This window comes from Melanaphis sacchari, unplaced genomic scaffold (genome assembly GCF_002803265.2).
Source record: "Melanaphis sacchari strain LSU unplaced genomic scaffold, SCAv2.0 Contig112_pilon_pilon, whole genome shotgun sequence".
NCBI classification, from domain to species: domain Eukaryota; kingdom Metazoa; phylum Arthropoda; class Insecta; order Hemiptera; family Aphididae; genus Melanaphis; species Melanaphis sacchari.
Window position 1 is genome coordinate 558,533 of NW_020270434.1, and position 20,871 is coordinate 579,403.

A 20,871-nucleotide genomic window follows, 5' to 3' on the forward strand; every position below is an offset into this window, starting at 1 on the left:
ATATATATAAATATAGAATATAGATATTAGATACATTATATGTATACGAAAACTTATCGTTAAAATATTACTAAGTTTAGTGTTATAATACGATGGAAATAATATATCAAATAAAACATTATTATTATAACATATAATATAATATTATTCTTAATACGTAATATTAATTTAACTACAATGTATATTCACGTGTTCAAATGATAAATGATAGAAACATTAAATACTAGGAACACAAAACTCGTTATGAAATAACGTTGATCACAATAGTTTTTTTTTTTCAGGAGATTTATTTTCCTTTTGTTTTATATTAATTATATTTCACACCATAGGAAGATTTAAGAGATTAAAAAAAGATGACGTGAAACAAGAGTCAAAATGTCTGACTTTTATTATTTTCGAAAATATTTTACACAAAAGTAATTAATTTATTCGATCGGTGTATCTATTGTTCCTTACACGACCGTAAATTAAATGTAATAATTTTTTATTGAATTTCAATTATTATCTTTTATAATTTTGAAATCATTAAAAAAAAAAAAAATTTAACGCTTTGTATTTTTTTAATTATGCTCATGAATATTTAAATTGTATGTTTCTGTTAAATATTTGTTATTTTCTAATTGTAAGTACTGATTGATTTGTCATGAAATTGTTTAATCGCAAAGTTGTTTCATTTAAAATAAAATTAAAAATAATTTTTATAAGACTACCAGTTTAATATTATTTATTAAAAAGAATAAATTTCAATGTAACTGAAATTCCAGATTAAGCTCTTTTGAATTTACTGAATTCATAAACATTTTTATTTGGTGCCATTCATTAGTAAAAGTTTTTCTCTTATACCATAATAATTATAAAAATTGATCTTAGTCTTCTTTGGTTATAACACTCATAACTCATATTATTATATCTGTTTCTTGTTTATTCTTTTAAACATTTAATTTCTTCTGAAGGGATTTGTCAGAAAATAATATTAGCGGGGACTAATTTTTTTTCAATCCTTTAGGTTTCAGAAATGTTCAATCGTATTTTTTTTTAAATTTCATATCAGTAATTTTTTGCCCACTATACTGTGAAATAAAATGTTCGGACAAACCGAGTTTTTAATACCACCAGTTCTACTGAACCATATTTTCTGAAGCGATTACATAGAATAAAATTATTGCTGGCATTCGTTAAAATGATTTTTTTCCGACTCTTTATTTTATTATATTGCTTAACCATTTTTTATGTAATAATAATAATTATTTTTCTATTTTATATAAAAGACAAAACATCAATGTCTATCGTCGCAGATGTAGTGGGTAATGCGCTGCCGGTAAATACGGAAAAGGAGACCACGCTCAAAAGACTTTTTTATATTACGTTCAATATATATATATGTGTTGTATATTCAGAGATAAATGAAAACATTTAAAAGAAATAATAACATCACCATGGTTGGAGATTATATTTTAATTGTTATGCTTTTGATTTTATAATATTACGTTTATAAACATTTTAGGCAAGAGAATAATTATTTAGCTGTACAAACAATAATGTACATCTTACGTGATTTTAACCGTCGGCGACGGGTGATGTCATAATAACTATAATATATTATTTTTAGGTGAGCGAGGTGTGTAGGAATCGTGATGCACGAATCGAGTGCTTTTAACCGGCGGTGTTGATCTGACTGGCGGAATGACAGGATAAGGATATTATATATTATAATATACAAGAAGGCTGAACTCTACAGCTATGATACACATATTGTGATATTATATAATAATCAAATAAACATTTTTTTTCTTTCTTTTTTTTACGTTTTTCTTCACATTGGCATATTATAGAGAATGTACTTCTGCGGGTGGGCAACAACAAGAACAAAAAAAAAAAAATTACAATAATAATATATTATAAGATTCGACGTCGTTCGCCGGTGCACGTGTATACTATAATCATCTACGAAGAAACGGTGATGGCTGTGGAGGTGGTGGTGAAGATGGCAGTGGTGTTGTTCAGCTGTCTAAGGTAAGTTGTCGCAAGCCAGCGGTGACATGAGCGTCTAAGTCGGACGCATCGTCGGGCGACATGTTGGGGTGCGCGTACGACAACAGGAAATGGCACGTGCCCGGTATGTGTTCGGGAAATCCGACGGGCAGACACGATCGGCTCCTCTCCTCGAACGAGAATCCAGGAGTCTTCATCAACAGCCTGCAAATAGCGAGCACAAGATTGCGTTAATAATGTATTTCATATTACGTCATCATTCTATGTGCTTATGATGATAATAATAATATAAAATGGTAAAAGTTTGAATATAGCACGTTTTGGGAATATTTTTGCTACAAATTTACATCACGATTGGGTATATGCGCACACGTCTGAATAACACATATACAATACGACTACGCGTTTATGGCATGCAAAACTGCTATAATTTATGATTTTTTGGAAACGATAAATACTGATGAACATAAAGTTCTTGGGAACCCTAAATAATATTTATCTCTGAATAGTCCACGATTTACCGATAAAAGAATAATTATAGCTAACCTAAAAAAAAAAAAAAAAAAAAAATGGTTAAAAAAAATAAATATTTCAGAAATTAAATTGAAATTAAAATTTTAACCGATGGTAAATAATGAAAGTTTTACAAGAAATCATTTTTGAAGCGATTGAATGTCAACCTCTTTGTAGTGTCTCCAAAGTTCTATATACAAAAGCGAATTGATTTTCTCGTTTCAAAATTAAAATTAAATCGTTTGAAGAAAAGATATACGATAGTATTATATATTACATTGGAATATTAATATATTATTTCATATTATCATGTAATATTATTTATACGTTTGGATTAAAACTATATAGCGATATAATTTGAGCTTGTTTACTATGTAAATATATATAGTATTATAGCCTTTTATGAATTTCGGACGAATATAAGATGCTAAGTATGGTGGCCATAATATGGAAGCTTTTGACGTTTATACACATTGAAAGCTCTGAGTATTAATACCAGCGTCTATACAAACATAATATTATATTGGGAGACCTTTAATGTTAAAACGTAGACATATATTATACGTCTTATAGTACATAATAAATAATTCAAGAATTTGAAAACCATATGCAGGTAGAAGTTACCTCGATATTAATTTATCGTGTCGATAAGAACTGTTTAATTGCAATGTATTATATTATATAAAACGTGTATAAACAGTATATATATATATATTATATTTATATAACTAGATAAAGAAATACTGTATCATATGTATATAAATAAATTAGGTGGAATGACGGAATTCCAAGTATCAATCATTCATGTAGAGATTTATTCAAGTTGCGCGCGATGAAGCCGAAATACGCTCTGCAATTTATAAGGAATACATGTCTACTTGTATATACTATATATATATATTTATATATTTATATATTTATATAGAGGAAGTTATTGGAGTGTAGTCGGCGGCTGGTTGAAATATCCGTGGAACGAGCCTAAAGAATAATACGGAGAACGATAAAAAAAGGACAGTATCAGTCGTCTGTATGCAATAATATATGACCTAAGTGGACCGAGTGGTAAAATGATATCGAATTGAAAGATGGAAAAATAAAATTTTGCGTCTACGCGGGTATAAGATTTTTACCCGACAATTCGTGCGGCCTGAAGGGTAACGAAAACGACTATTTAAAGATACGGTATACACACACATATACAAACCATTTATTATTTTTATAGATATGTTTTATTTTTTACAACATTCAGGCCGAACCATTCGATTTATCAAAAAAAAAAAAAAAAAAAAAAAATAATAAATAAATAAATAAAACGTTTTACAGACATCTCGATCGCTGCTGAAACCGTAGAGAAAGAGAATACTTTGTACGGTTATACGTAGTTAAAAATATTATATTTTGTATTCATAAACCAGCGAATGTTTAAAATAAAACACCAAACAAATCTTGAACAGATGTTGAACTTAATTTGAGACCGTAGCTGATGTCGTTGGGCGTGGCTAAGAATTTTATTAAATCATCACGATGTATAAATTGTACATTCAATTATTGTAATAAATGCATATCGGTGTGACACATCGTACTATTATTGTAGATATGTGAAATCGCGATCACATAGTTCATATTATTCGGTAAATAATTTTATCTTTTCTTCCGTTTAATATTGAATTTTGTTTCTGACAATTCTAGTGAAATATATATATATTATATATATGGGCGTACCTACCTAATTTGTCTCTGCTGTCTTCAGGTCACCTATATAAAGTACTTCCACGACAATATTATATTCAACGATCACGTCATACCCAACCATGGTTAATATGAAAAGGAGTGAGTAGGAAATACAATTATAATAATGTTATAACAAACTTACTGGTGAGTAGTCGGACTGACGTTTATCCGGAGCGGTTCGCTACCAGACTCAAACTTGTTGGCGATTGTTACGTTATGGCCGAACAAACAATATCTTGGCATTTTTACGCCCACTACGCCAGCCAATATTGATCCGGTGTGCAATCCGATTCGCATCTAAAATTGAGACAGTGAAAAATCAGTTTACCAGTTCAAACTCATTTACGATTTTGCGAACGTTAAACACAATTTAATACAATTTTTAATCATATTGTACACATTTACGTTACCAAATGCACGCGCGCGCACACACACACACACACACACACACACACACACACACACACACACACTCATACACTTCTTTTAATAAATTATATGTATTTGCATTGCGATTACTCGTTTATACTTTGAATTTTGAACATTTTTGTGTTTTTGTACATAGTAAGCTGGCGGTGTTGCTGTTCTACAAAAGAGGACGAAAAACAAATTATGTCTCCAGAACTAGAGTTTAAAAATATCATCCTTTGAAAAACAAAACTGTTGACAGTTTAAATGTAAATAGAACGGAAACCATAAATAAAAAGAATTGTGATATTATTAAACAAAACATAATGTTAAACGAGAAATTAAGAATATTATTACCTATATCTGGCTACCTAGTACCTAAATAACCTACATAAAAGTAACTAAGCCCGAATAAAATATTTTATTTTTTATTTTATTGTGTGAAAAAAATAAATATATAATGGATATTGCGACATGTAAACATAGTTTTAATTTCGGTAACATATGGAATAAAGGTGATTACTGATTTTATAATCAATGATTGTAACGTAAAATATATTAAGTTTAATTTTAAGTGTAAAAACTAAAAATAGTACTTGAATGCATGTTATAATATTATAAAATAAAGTTATACCTAAAATATGAAAAAGTTTTAATGTATAACAACGTGAAATAAGATTTAAAAAAAAGAAAACTTTGGTTACAGTTTTACGACCAACATAGTGGGTCTTGGGGTAGTGGAGGTTCAAGATGGCTCAAACCGAATCTATGCTGGAATACTAACGAAAAGTATATAAAACAATTATTATATTAATAGACACGGTCAAACAGAGCAATCATATTTTTTTGTTATAAAATAATTTGTCAGAGTCGTATAATGTAAAAAAAAAAAAAAGAACTGGAAACATTATATCAACAATATAATTGGCCGATTAAAATGGATTCTTCGGTCGGGGTACCATTTCTATTTAGCAGTTTCATTTTACGACATCAATATACAGTTATAATATATATAATTTATGATATCGCATATATTATTGCAGTTAAGTATTTAAGCATGTACACAGTTTTAATATTATTAAAATAGACTTTAGCACCATTATTATGAAAACTATTAGTTTGGAGCATTAAAAGATTATGCGTAGATTTAATTTCCTAAGCTCATAAGCCCCGGTTATAATAAATTAGGTAGGTACGTTCGACGTTTTATAATAGTATGGATCGCACACAAACACCAGATCGCGTACCGCTATAGCAATTAATATCGTTATTGTTTTCGTGATTTACTGAAAAAAAAAAACGAACGTAGAGTCATATTTTTATGATGATGATGATAATAATAATATTAATAATAATAATAATAATAATAATATACACTAATTACAGTATGTTAATTATGATTTTAGACTGTACTTGCGGGAATTATTTAAAGGAAACTCGTATATTTAATATTGTTATACGTCGCGTAGGTTGACCAATGACCGCATAGGACCACGTAGACACCAATTCATATTATTATAATTAATATTCGCAGCTAATGTGGCGTAACGTTGAAGGTTCGTCTGAAATTTTTCTTAGAATTTTTACTGAAGTTTACAGTGCATTCAACATTATATAATATCGCTATTGTTATAAGTAGTCTTCGTTCGATTAATACACACTTAAATACCGAATTTAACGTTAGGTATAATGTTCATGCAAATTAAATAGCAATTATAATAATATATTGTGTAGGTATTTAACACTGTCCGTGGTCAACGAGTTTTTAATGTTGAAAAACGAAATTTTATAATACTAAGCCACGTTAATGTGACAATAATGTAAAATATGTGAAGAATTCGCATCCGAATCGTATACATGCTATACCGTCTCGATATTTATTATATAAATTTTCTACTATGATCTCTCTCTCTCTCTCTTTCTATATATATATATGTACATAGTGTATTACTCTTCCGCAATCTTTTGTGTTTTGCAACCCTATCTCACCGTAATCGCTATATTATACTCGGACTTTTACCCGATTTATTACTCGAACAGTGTCCTTCACTACCCGTCTCCCAACCACCAATGTCGACTCTTATTCCGCAAAGGTTTTCTGAAATCCCCGAGGGATACGTGTCCGACGTTTTTATCTGCCGCGGTCGAGCCGGCAGACAAAATCCACTATTCTAGTCGTTCAATTGATGTTGGATTTAATCTAAATTGACGTTTTCTAAGTACATATGTCCATATGTGCTTTAATAATAATTATTATAAACGAATATAATAATAGTATTTATGGGTTTTGAAAGTTTGTTCACTGCACTTGCGCGATTGTATATTATTTGTTTATTCATTTTTTACAGCAGTTATTGTTCGTCGTGTACATATTATTAAACTCGAAAATGCCACAAAGTCAAAAATAATCTCCTTGCGTTAAAAATTATCTTTGGCTTTTTTATGTCTATCTGTAACTTATTTCTTAATTATCGAGCCTGTTCATGGCATTGTTACCGTTCATGTGATTATATAAATCTTGTAATCTTGAGTTTTTTGTGAGTCAAATGTGAAAAAATCAACTCGAACGAACGAGCATTGACAAGTGTAACAATTACACATCGTATTTTACTTCTTATTGGTTTTTTTTTTTTTTTAAAAAAAACGTTCTTCAGCGCGTTCAATTATTCATCAGTCTTTTAGATTTAGGTGTTTGCTAAAGCCAAATGGGAAATAAAAGAGGACAATCTCAGAGTAGGCAACAAAATGTATTACGTATATACGAGCCTGTGGGGCACACGTGTTGTCCATACAAAACGAATAATTTTGATCCAATGGTCGATTGCAGTGTTGTATGGGCCGCGCAAGGAAACTCACGTAGGTACGCGCCATGTATTACATTATTATGATGTATATATAAATACACGAAGAAGAGCCTTCTCGTCGATATCGGACACGCGTTCTTGTAAGTTGGAAACAAACAGACTGATTTTTTTTTATTATACAGTCATTTTCCTGGTGAATTAATGTTTTTTTTGATAACATTTTCCTTTTTCTTTACATCACTTAAATAATTAGTCATGATAAAACAAATATCTGATCAGTACAGTAAATTAAAAATTATTTAATACTTAATTAGTTGTAAACATTCATATTATGGAGATAAGTGTATTTAAGTTGAATCTAAGGACGGGATACCTCGCATAATGTTGATTTACATTACTTCCCTCATCTAAATTTTATAAACAATGGTATGACTAGGTAATTAGTAGCTGACAGTATGTTTAAAATTTTAATTCGAATATAGAAATTTTTGAAAAATATGAAATTAAAAACGAATGTCATCATTGTTTTTTAAGTGAAAAAATTATGAGTTTTTTTTCAATAATGTCGTGTTGTGATGACGATTTAAAATTACAGGAATAATATGACGCTTGAAAACACAAAATATAAACTACTCGGATAATGACTGTTCGAGAATAGTTGTCACCGTTATTTCGTGTAATACGATAACACGGCAAGAGTTCACAGGTAGGTAGGTACTTTGCGGCGTTATAATAATATTATACTGTCGCCGGATGATCCGTGCGGATTTTTCACTTGAAGTCTGAAGATAAAAACAAAAAAAAATGATACCGACTGAACGCAAAGTCAAAATTCAATATAGCTGACACGGTATGATCGTGTAGTAGGTACATACGTGTTCAATAATAATGATAATAATAATATACGACGCGATATCATTATAACGATTAGAAGAGCCCGTTGTACGACGGAAACGAAACGTACATTACTCTGTATAATATTATAATCCAGTCGATGCGGTGTTGTCGTACAGGGATGGCGTACCGTACAGTGTAATATTCAGATATAATACTATAAGTTATATCTCACAAACAACATAAACAATATTCCTGTGCGTGTAATAAAATTATGCTCGATATCTGTATTATATTGTGTCCCCGCGAGACGAGAAAGACGAGCGCACACGAGCTGCGCATTGTAAATATGTGCGACGTATAAAATATTAAACCATTCGGCGTCGAGCCGATGTGTAAAAGGTAATACGGTTTTAATAGGTACGCAGAGACGAATCGTCGGCACGGGGTCGTGGGGTCCAGGCACACAGTTTTCGCGCTCGACAAAACGGAAACGGTGTACTTGCTACACTGCGGTAGATGTGGTTTTTGGCGTTTATCATATTGGTGCCTACGCCACCGCGTAAGGGCATCCAAATCGTGTAAAAAATTATTTCTATCGTTATTATTATTATTAAAATAGTTATATGCGTTTCAGGTGTACCGAGCATAGGTACGCGTATTTACGCGGCGCGACGTCGTAAATTTGGAAACAGTGACGGACGCCTTAAAAGTGCAGTGCCCATAGCAGCGATGTAGCTAAATGATCTAACTGAAACGCCGCGTTTTCACGCGTTTGTTTGTGAAGTACATTTTGTTTATTTTTTTTTTTTTAATAATACCATACTTGTGGGAGACTAAAGAATATTTTGTTAAGTTGAGACACTACACGTAATACGATAGATTAGGACTCAATTTTACGAAACATTATTTTACGCAATATTATACGCACGGTAATGAGTGATATTATCTAAAATATTATAGTATGGTATATGCGATTTCTCGATATAGCTATGTGTCACTAAATTAAAACATTTAAATATCTGCGCCAAATACACCGTTCAGGAAATTAATCAGTCGTAACTAATTCTATGTTTTTAAATCATCTGGGAGCCGATATGGGTGGATTTTTATATTTTTATATCGTGACATTCGGGAATTTATTAGGAACATACGTCACCATTACTCAACTTCCTTCTAACCCAACGTTTGCACCAGTAGAAACATTATTTAGTCTAAATATATACTCGGAATCGCAAAAATAAAAAATAAAAAATAAAAATTGTAACTTATTTTAACATTTTTAAAATGGCGTTTTATCGATTTAAACATTATTTTATTTTATTTTGAAATTAAAATTATAATTTAATATATTTTATTTATAAAGATTTTAATATGTTTATTATTGTCTATCCATATAAAATGTCAATATATTTTCGTTTAAAAACAAAATACAAAGTAAATACGCTATACAATGATTAAGCATTATTTTTAATATTAATAAAAAAATTAAGAGTTTTTAGATACTTCTAATCGTTTTAAATATTGATATTAAAAATACTTTAAAACAATACATATATTTTTAAATAAAAATATTGTAAACACATTGCAACCCTGAATTCACATCGCTTTAATGGTGCAGACTATAATATGGAAATACCATTATTATTGCGCTATATGTATAATATCATAAATTTTCAATTAAACGTTCACAAGGATATCAATTGTATGAACTATGAGAACAAAAAATAGTAAAATCTATCGTGTATTAAACATGGATTTACTCTGATCGGCTTCCCGTCGTGTGTATGATGAGTTTTACACGTTTCGATCATCTTCAGAGCCATCCATGCGATTTGTTGAGCGTGTATAGAACTGAACTTGTGTAAGCCCGAAGCCACGCAGTAAGCATCGCCAATCGTTTCTACCTGTACATGTAAAACAAACAAAAAAAAAAAACCATATGAAATTAATTTAATAATATTGGTTTTTCCTATACAAACGGTATGTGCTATAATGTAATGGTTAGACTTAGAAGAATGCAACATTCATATTATTTAATATCGGTGACTGTTATTTTATAAAATTCCGTCATTATAGCATGTCTGTACGCTATTGTTACTTGTTTTTTCCGCTTATTTAATTTAATTTTTTTCTTTTTAAGCGTGCAGCGTAAAAGACTTCATTTTTAGTCTTTTTAATATAAGTTTTACTTGTATATATTTTAGAATGAATACATTATTATGCTATATAATAATACACTGTTTTTTCATTTTACTTTTTATTTCATATTATTTTATAATATATTATAATATAAACAGTTTTTTAAAAAAACTCACTTTAAATAATTGTATTTAAAGTCTGATTTTTGTAATTTATTTAACTGGTAAACAATTTTCAATGTTTATAATATATTTGCACACAAATAATTTAAAAGTCTTATTCATTATAATATTAGTACGTTCAATTTAAAATAATTATATAATAATGTAGACGTAACACTATTGACCTTGACAACAAACGACAATGTGAAGTATGAAAGGTTTAGGCTTGTACATTTTTGCCAGATAATAATAAATTATATTTTACGATCAGAGCATCTACCGAGAAATTGTAAGGAAATTAGTTTTACTTCGTTTAAAAAAAAAAAAAAAGCTTTTAATATGTAAATATTGATTTATTACGATTTTTTTAGCGTTGTGATAAAAATTATGCAAAATACGAATTTATAAGTTAAATATTATTTAAAATAATAAAATGAGATAATTATTAACACGGAGCCAAGTATAAAGATTTACGGTTTGCTTGCCGATATTTAACTCGGTCTTGTACTGTTCGTAAATAAACATGCAATATTATTGTTTGTATAATATAATAATAATATTGTAACACTAAATCAGATTCGTAGGTATACTGGGTGGCTTTATAAACGTCAGTAGTATGCATGATATTACAATATACAGTCAGTCGTCCTCTTTTGCATAGAGCATTTTTGAATGCGAATTGTTTTTTTAGGGTTTGATCATAGTACAGCTTATTCCGGTAACGCGATGAATGTTTTCGTGCGAAGGTGTGTATCGGACGAGTCGAAAATCGAATACAAAATTTAGAAATCGGAAAGAAAAAATTGAAAAAAAAAATACAATGTTAATCCTCGTATATCGTCAGTAAGTTGTTCATTCACTAGTGGACTAGCGCGCATGTCCTCTAATTAAAGGGTTTTAGTATGCTGACAAACGACTCGATATGAAAAAATTATTATTAAAACATAATATTATGTAAGAAAAACCATAACGACTATCGTACCACACTATGGTTGCGGTTATCATTATGATAATATTGTGTACGCGGATAGCCGAGATCGGGACGCGTGCGGTCCCACCGCTCGTCGCCACGGTCTTTGCGGAAACAACAATTTTAATATTATTGTTTGTCAGCGTCCGCATTGCATGTAATTTAACAAATATAATATTGTGTTCACACGTATGCGATATCGCATTATATTATTTAGTCGATCGCCTCGAGACTAGTACTTAAACGTCTCAAATACACACCGTAGCAAACACTGTTTATCGTCCTCGTCACGTGTACCCATCAATAACGTACGTACTCGTAAGCTACAACGCGTTACAACGACGATCACTGTTACGCGCTCAGAACTTTTTGTCCGGTGGACGGTGTGAGTTTTTACCCAGCCCAGTCGATGCACGTTCGTTATAATTATATTGTTAATCCTCGGTCCCACTCATCATCGACTGTGTCTGCCTCGTTATGCGCAAGCGCAGAGCCACAAAAGTAAAATGCTCTAAAGATGTAAACACTGTTTTAAACATAAAATTTCGTTTAAAATAATTAATAACGCATAATACTGCGTAACACTATGCTATCGTGTTGTGGGCACTCTGTTTATTTAATGTCCTGCAGGTGTCCCGATTGAACGGTTATCACCTGTAAATACGTACGTATGATAATGTGCGTATTATAACGTCGTCTGTGTGTGTGGTGTGTGTGATTGTGATGTACCTATGCCTCGAACAAGTGACTATAATCTCGCTTTGATAAATAGTCTTGTCGTTTTTTTTGTTTCGATCGAAATGTATCATGTCCATCTTAAATTTAATCCGAAATAAATTGTTAGGTGTAGCGAAAGCACTATTTGCCGCACACGTGCGCACGCCCATGACAAATTACTATATGAAACTTAACAGACATTGTTTTTGGGCGGTCAGACAACATTCCAACACCCTCATTAGTGTGATGAAATACACTAGAGCAAAGTACAATACATAATTACATAATTTACATCAGGTGGGCACAATGCAGTTGTTGTTACGAGATTACAACAATAAACAAAACGCATCCAGTTAGTGCTTAATAGGTATTAATGATCAGTTTTAGTCGAAATATATAGTGAACACTGAATATTACAACGAACGATATAATATGTGTTGTCATAATTGTTCATACAAATATTTAAACTGTCGTAAAAATAATATTGAATTCAACAAAGAAAACTTTATTGTAAAGAGCAAGCTGTTTTTTTTTTTTTTTTTTTTTTTTATCGTAAATCAAGATGTTTAACGGTATAGTATACAATTTAATTAATATTATTAAGATTATTATTGGTTTTTTTTTCTTTTTTTTTTGAGGTAGTTTTGACAGAAAAAAAAAAAAAAAAAACGTGCCAGAAAGATCTAACCTTCTATTTTTTTTTTTTTTTTTTTTATTGCTTTCTGCTCTCTACAGTTCAGTCACTTGAAAACAATAAATTAGAATTATATAAAGAAGGTACTCTTATATTATTAGCTGCACCTAACCTTTTACTCGATATAAATGCGCTGCGACTAAAAATAAATATTTCACGAAAGAAACAAGTTTGGTAAACTGTGTCATAGCTTATATGTAAATATTTACGAATTGTTTAGATAAATTATATTAAATACTGACATTTTTCAGAGTTAAACGAAAGAAGTAAAATTATCTAAATTTTTGGTTACAATTATTTTAACATTGTGTTGTATGCATATGTTTATTAGAGTGAAAATAATAAAAAATACGCTTTCCAGCTTTGTATTATTTAAAAATCAAAGCATTATTATACAATTTGAACTTATCATGCAATTTATGTGCTGGTGAATAATACACATCGATGAATAATCGTACTATTTATTATTTTTTAAACGATTCCAGAGAGTTTAAATTATTATTCTGTTCATTGAATATTGCGATTATTTAAAAATATACTTTAATCTACTCGGTTTTTCGATACTCATAGTTCACAAATTACTTTTATAAAAAAAAAAAATCAGGATAAAAAGTGGTGTATGGCCTTACAAGCAAAGGTTATTTTTTGGTTTTTTTTTTGTTTGTACTACGTTAAAACTTCCTTTAAAAAATCTGGGTTAACGAAGATGAAGAGTCAAAAGTTGTTAAATGTTCACTTAGATAAAAAAAACATTTTTCATTTCTAAAAATAAAAGGAACGCATTTTTCGCGTACTTTCAAATTTTTTACGTTAATTCTCAGTTGATCTCGCAATATATATGTAAAAGTATACTATATTTATCATTATGATAACTATTATGGACGACTACAACAATTGTATAAAATGACAAAACAAAATACAATATATTTTTATATTATTATGTCATATATCATGAATTTTTGTTTATCATTTTCAACAAATTTAATGTTTGTATGTTTTATGGTTATTGATAATCCACTGACCCAGCAATATATTAAGTCATGAAGTTTTCATGGTTTCTGAAGTATATACATTAAATTGTTGAACAAAATATTGGAAAAAAATCATATTTATGTAAGTATACTTACCATGATAGTTTTATTAAAATAAAATGTACCAATTAATTATTATCCTCTATTATAGCTTGATTTTATGGCATACTATACCATGGCAGTATTCGATAAATTTGAAAACATTAAAAAACTTTTTAAACGCTGTTGAGCCGTTCTGATTAAGAGTTATATGACAATATTTTTTCAATGCACCATCAGCTGTTCAGCTTATCGAATTATTACAGGTTTGAAAAATACGTTTTCCATAGCAAATTTATACTTAATTTGAAAAACTATGTATATACGTATAATATTGATTTAATTTTCTAATTCTAGTTTACGTTTATGAACAATTTGTTCTTTGATAGCTTTAAATATTCATAATCAAAACTAATTATATTATTAATTTAATAATTTTGTGTACACTTCTTTAGACTCTAAGTTTTATAGTGTACACAGTTTAAACAAATTTTTGTTTTTTAGGGCTATGTGTGTACATTTTTATTAATTTGTTGATACTAATAAATAATGTAATAACACGAATATCATGAGTATAAAAGTTTCCAATCTTTTGATTCTCGTTTTTGTGAAAATAATATCAGTGAACAGCAACTAAAAAATAAATAAATATCAATGGGATCAATCGTTTAAAATAATTGAAACTAAAAAAGAACTATGAAAATCGTTATGTTGGAAAAATTATAATATTTACGGATAAAATAAAATACGTAACTAGTTAAAAACAAAACTTCTATTTCCAAATGAGAATATCTGGGTTCAAAAAAAAAAAAAAAAAATCCTATTAAATTAAACACAAATAAGCCGAATGAGAGTTTGTGGCAAAGGAAAAAATTCCTAATGCCTATGCATATGCATTTTGAGGTGCTGACTATTAACTTAACAGCGCAACAAATTTCAACCGAATATTAGGTTCGTAAAAAATTTTTATTTAAAATAGGAAATCGTACTAGACATAGAGGATAACATCAACATTTTAATTATCATAAATTAATCTGTTTAATTAAATTTGAAAAAAAAAGTATAGTGGACGAAATATTATTTAAGATCGATAAAACAATATTAATAAAAAGAATAAAATTACCTTCACCAGTTACTAAAGTAATCACATTTAATGAATTCACTTTATAATAATATCTAAATATTTCAATGTGTTGTATATAAATATACCAAAATATATTATATATCTTTATTTAGTTATGGCGCATATTATTATGTTTTATTTTTTTGATTATTTCCCCTGTGGACGTCTGATATTTTATAATAACATTGATGGTTTTATAAATATTGTATAAAGTATATTATTATAATATTATTCGTATAGGCTGATAAAACGATGTTTTTTTTTTTTATTAAATGCTCATTAGATTACGAGGCGTAAAAACGCCATATCGTCATATCGATGGCGATCGCATTTCTATTATTCTGTATCATTATTATAAGGAGGAGGGAGAGGTCTCAAAGATTGACATAATTAAGCGGAAACAGATTCGTGGATACCAGCGATATTATTGTCATTATTGTAATAATATTGTCAGTAAACGATTGCGTCGTCGTTTCTCTTGAAATAAGTCCGAATGCTTTTTTTTCGTTATGTTAACTTGAATTTTTTCACAGCTACAGCTGAGATATAGAGATTGTCGCTTATATAAAATAAACAATTATAAATATATTTATGTGTTCAAATCTTCTGTACTTATAACAATTCTGGCGCCACAAACGATGATTACACGCATATAACTTATACGGAAGTCATTAAATTATTTTATTTTTTATTTTGCTCAGAAATTGTTCAGTTTATTTTGATAAAAATAAATGTTATATCGTTTACCCGAAGAAAATCAAACACTTTTTTCGCTAAACATAATTCATTTTGACATAAACGATTATTATTATTTTTTGCACTCCGTCAAATTTTCAAATGTGTCACCGATTTATGAAACACAACAAAAACAACAATACATTATATTTACAGATTATATAGGTATCTATCATTACCCCTTGTCATTCGGTTGCGTAAAATGTTTTAGGCGGTATTAATTGCTCAGCAGATGATTTCTCGTAAAGTCGAAACCATTAGGTTATTCTGAGCCCGATATGGTCGTACCGTACGCGTTGTTTGACCATACATCATTTTTATGTCCGTCAACTCATTAGACTAAATTTTTACGGAACTGTTGTATGCGCACTGCAGTTATATATTCGAAAACAAGCGAATATAATATATTACTATTATTGTGCACGTTAATAGTGTACGGGCCGTGTAACGACCGTGTGGAACAACGGAAAACATTAAAATATTAACGACACAATACGAATATAATATAATATATTATTATGCCAACAAAAACGAATAACACTCAAACGGTTATTTTAGTGAAATATTATTATGCTATAACACGCGTGTGGTGTACGCAGTTATATAATGGTGCGCCCGTTTTTGAATTAATATATTAATGTGTACAGATGTATAAAACAGAGCATGATCTCACGATTATCACAGTTATTCATAAAACAATAATAATAATATCGACGTTTTAATTAACAACGACGAGTTTATAAAAATCATGTATTGTCATTTATCACGTATCATAAGAACACGCACATAAATCATATTATTATTATTATTATTTTTATTATGTGTTTAAAATTAGCAATACACGTGTACAGCATAAGAGTATAAACAGATCAAAAAGAATAATTCTGTTTTCAACATTATTGTATCCCGAAACGTAGTTATAAAAATGTATTATAATAACAATACGCTACCACTAAATTTACTGTCCACGTATAAGACACGCTGCTTACGTAATCGTGTTTGATGACAATAAATAATTAGTTATTTTAATTTCACGTGGGTTACATTGTTTTAAAGAATACAAATTATTACAATAGTTTTTTATATGCATTTCAAGTACAATAATGAATTGATCAGCAAATGAAAATTTCCAATAATGGATTAAGATACAAATTTGTTATCGAGTTGTTGAGGGTTATGATTAAAATATTTACGATGTTTAGTTCAATAGTAATGCACAATTTGTGATTTTTTTTGCTCGTGTTTTCGTAAAAAAAATATAAGGATATTATAATTAAACACTAATTTTCGTTTTATTTCATTCTATATTATTGTGTGACAGCTATACCAATCATTACTTATAATAGATTTCTTAAATGCAGTTTTACGATTAAATATTGCATCCATTATTATTTTATTTATTTTATAGGTCAATAAAATCTAAAAACGGCGTTCTAGCTATGCAATATTGAGACACTCACGTATACTATGCAAGAACGCTTTTAAATGGCGCGCTCACTACATTTATTTTTGAAGTACTTACTTGCAACATAATTATTATAACAATAAAAGTATATCGAAAATGGTATAATAATTGACTTGAATGCACGATAAATTGTCTAACTGCTATATAGAGGTAAACGTATTCCATTCCAAGTCATCGAGTTGTCTTGTAACTTAATTAAATTACGGTTAGAATATAAAAGATATAAAATAATATTATTAACAAAGAGCTATATTATTATTTTATATAAGATGCATTTTAAGGTTGCATAATGTATACTTTGTTTCAATGGTTTTGAATTCAATAGTATTTACAAATTAATGTTTTTTTTTTTTTTTTTTTTTTTTTTTAATGTAAGTTTTGCCGACTTTATACAATAAGTTGTCGTACGTACTTAGTGCATTAATTTTAATTGAATACCTTTAATCATTTACCACTTGTATTGAAACACTTTTATTTACATTAATACAATTTATATTGCTGAGTGATGGGACATCTCCATATGAATAATTAAGTAACGTTTTGATCAATGAATGACTTATCGTCGTATTAAAAAGTTAGCAGTATTATAATAATATTATGTTGCTAATAAATTCTAGGTATAATTAAAATTTAAGGTACTTTAAATTTTATTACCATAATAATGTAATATATTGTATTGCGCATAATAATTAATGTAAATAATATAATTTTTTATTATTTAGTATACACTTTTCGCCATAATTTAGTTGGTAGTAGTTAATATAATTAATTAATATATTTAGAATGAATATTATGAAGTGAATAAAACTTAAAAAAAACTCATGTTTTAGAGTTCCGGAAAGATGGACGATAACAATTAGTACGAATGATTGTTTTTGTTTATGGGCTGAAGAGTACTGCTAATTGTTGTAATCGCCTAATCTCCCAAGTTATGCTAAAAAATTAATATATATATGTATTAATAGAAAATTAAAAACAATACAAACAATCAGGAGAAACGAATTGAAATGTATTTGTTTGAATAAGTCGTCAAGGGAAATAAAATTACTAACCACCAATTATTTTGGATACAAGAACGAGCATAATGTCCATTTAAATACCTACGAATAATATGTCGTTGGATGTGTTTCGATATTTTAAGAATTTATCGATATTGTTTAAATTTTTGGAAGAAATTAAGTTTACGCATTATTATCGATGGATCGACAAAAATATATACCCAAATTATACTATCAATTCGATTTTATTTTGTAAACGTTCCGTACACCTGTGTAACAGCGTACGGCATACAGTAAACAAGCAGACTTAAATTTAGAGTGTTTAGGTTAAATAGTTTCTTCAGTGTATATGTTATTGTAATATATTAATATGTTTACTAAAAAGGTATTTGACCTGACGTGCAACACTGATAAGTATTAAACATTTTAAAATATGTTTGCGTCAATAAAGTATGCATTTTGTCATATTATATACATTTTTTTTTTTACTTTTTTACTAACCAATCGCATTATCGAAAATGAACAATTCTACGTAGTATTTATAACCTATTTACTTTTTACAGTTATTGGTGACTATATTTTGTTTCAACGAGTTTGCGAACAAAAAAATCTTTTAATCTCATCTATCGTCATCACTTAAATGATACGTATAAGCATACAGAAGAATATTAAAACCAATGTGGTTGGAATAAAATGATAACGTATAATGACTTGCTTATATTTTTTCTTGTGTAAATTACTATAATACGATATGAAATTATTGTTACAATATTGTCACGTTTGCTCGGATGACATGAAAAAATAAAAAATAACTGTTTTACAGACAATTTAACGACAATAACCATTATATATATATATATATATATATTTTTTTTTTAAAGTTGTTTGTTTCCAACACTTTGATATTCGTGCCCCAGACATCAAGATTTGTATTGGTAAGAACTTTGATTTCAATTAATTGTTTAATAATTTTAAATATGCGTGATGCTGATGATTGAAAATTATTATAGGATTTGTTTGTTTAACTATAATCTTAAAGCATGAGATTACGGATTATGAAGTTATATTTCAAAAATATATATTGTAAACATTTTTCGAATTTAAACATTTATCAAATATAATTTTATTCACTGAGTGGTTGATATAATATTTTATAGAACATAACATGCTAAAATAATATAAATAATTTAGAATATTTTATTTTATTTTTTTTTATACATTTTTAAAAATGAGCTAAATTATAGTATTTTATTAAAAACCACCATATTAGAAAATATATTATAAATGGAGTAGCGTTGACGTATGTAAACAGATTTACTTGGTATAAAAAGTGTGTTATTGGCCTAAGCATAAACATCTTTACAATTAATTTTTTTTCTATGGTTTTCAAAACAATCTGCAAAACTTTTGAGAAACTTGTTGAAAGTGCATTGTTTGTACCAAGCTACGTATACGTGATTCGTGAAACTTTTGAGCTTTCAAACTACTGGAAAAAGAGACTACTAAAAAACATAAACACGTAAAAAATCTGATAATTTAAGTAAACATGAAATATATAAAGTTAAAATATTAAAATATATTGATTGTTTATAAATAGTAAGTATTGACTGTTATTAAATGTAAAAAACGTAACTAGTCCAAACATTATTTTTATTATTAGGATATCTTTTATCTTCAGATTACTCATTCTTGAACAAATGCTTGTAAGTTGTTATGCAAAATATTCAAAGTATATCGATATAACAAATAATATATTGGATTATATTTTGCTTATGACAAAATGGATTTCGAGTTTTCACCGTACGGTATCATAATATTATACTTTGGGTTTCAGAGGAATTCGGCAGGTCGGTTATCAAAAATGTTTTCCCTTCGATAGAAAATTTTATTCGTCATAATATAGCTAATCGTATTCTTCAAAAATCCACAAATTCTTTCTTTGTTCCCAGTTTAAAAATTATATTTGGGTGACGTATTTACGCCAGTAGTTAGAATATACTCTGTGTATATATTATATTTATTATAACTGTGTGTTTTCATTTTGGTAGTAAGTCAAATTTGAATATCGTTGCGTCACTATAACATTGTGGGTCATTTAAATCGCATAATGTTATTATAGGTAATAAATCACCGTTACAAATTCAGCAAAGTTTTAATGTGCGTTTCATAATATTATACCATATCGATGTGATATTTTTCCGTTTTACTAGTTTCGCCGAATACAGTTCTGTCCACATTATTTCCTCTTTGTACAATTGTACTAAACTTTCTTCAAAATTTGTTCGCGGTTTTGTTTTGTAAGAAATTTTTAATATGTAATTTACATTATATTGTGTATTACATATATGTCCTATATGATGTATACATCCGAGCTGTATATTATTATGCGTGTTTATTTATATTAAAAAAGTTTAGCAAACTTATGATTTAACTGAGTTTAGTATTTTACATTTTTTTTTCGAAAATATGTTATTTAAAGTTTATAAAAGTTCTTACGGCCATTCATCGTCCAAA

The 20,871-nt window shown here is 28.5% G+C and overlaps 1 protein-coding gene across 2 annotated transcripts in view; it reads right to left on the reverse strand.

Annotated features, from left to right (window-relative positions):
* Positions 1-1,448: 1,448 nt before the first annotated feature.
* LOC112603869 (head-specific guanylate cyclase) overlaps positions 1,449-20,871 on the reverse strand; it is a 238,542-nt gene continuing 219,119 nt past the window's right edge. The window contains exons 11-13 of one of the 2 annotated variants that reach the window (XM_025352666.1): positions 10,046-10,189; positions 4,379-4,533; positions 1,449-2,196 (exon numbers count right to left, since the gene is read on the reverse strand). In XM_025352666.1, the coding sequence (XP_025208451.1) occupies positions 2,001-2,196; positions 4,379-4,533; positions 10,046-10,189 (495 nt within the window). In that variant the 3' untranslated portion in view covers positions 1,449-2,000. The remainder of the gene's footprint in view (positions 2,197-4,378; positions 4,534-10,045; positions 10,190-20,871) is intronic. The other variant, XM_025352665.1, reaches the window with a different exon arrangement.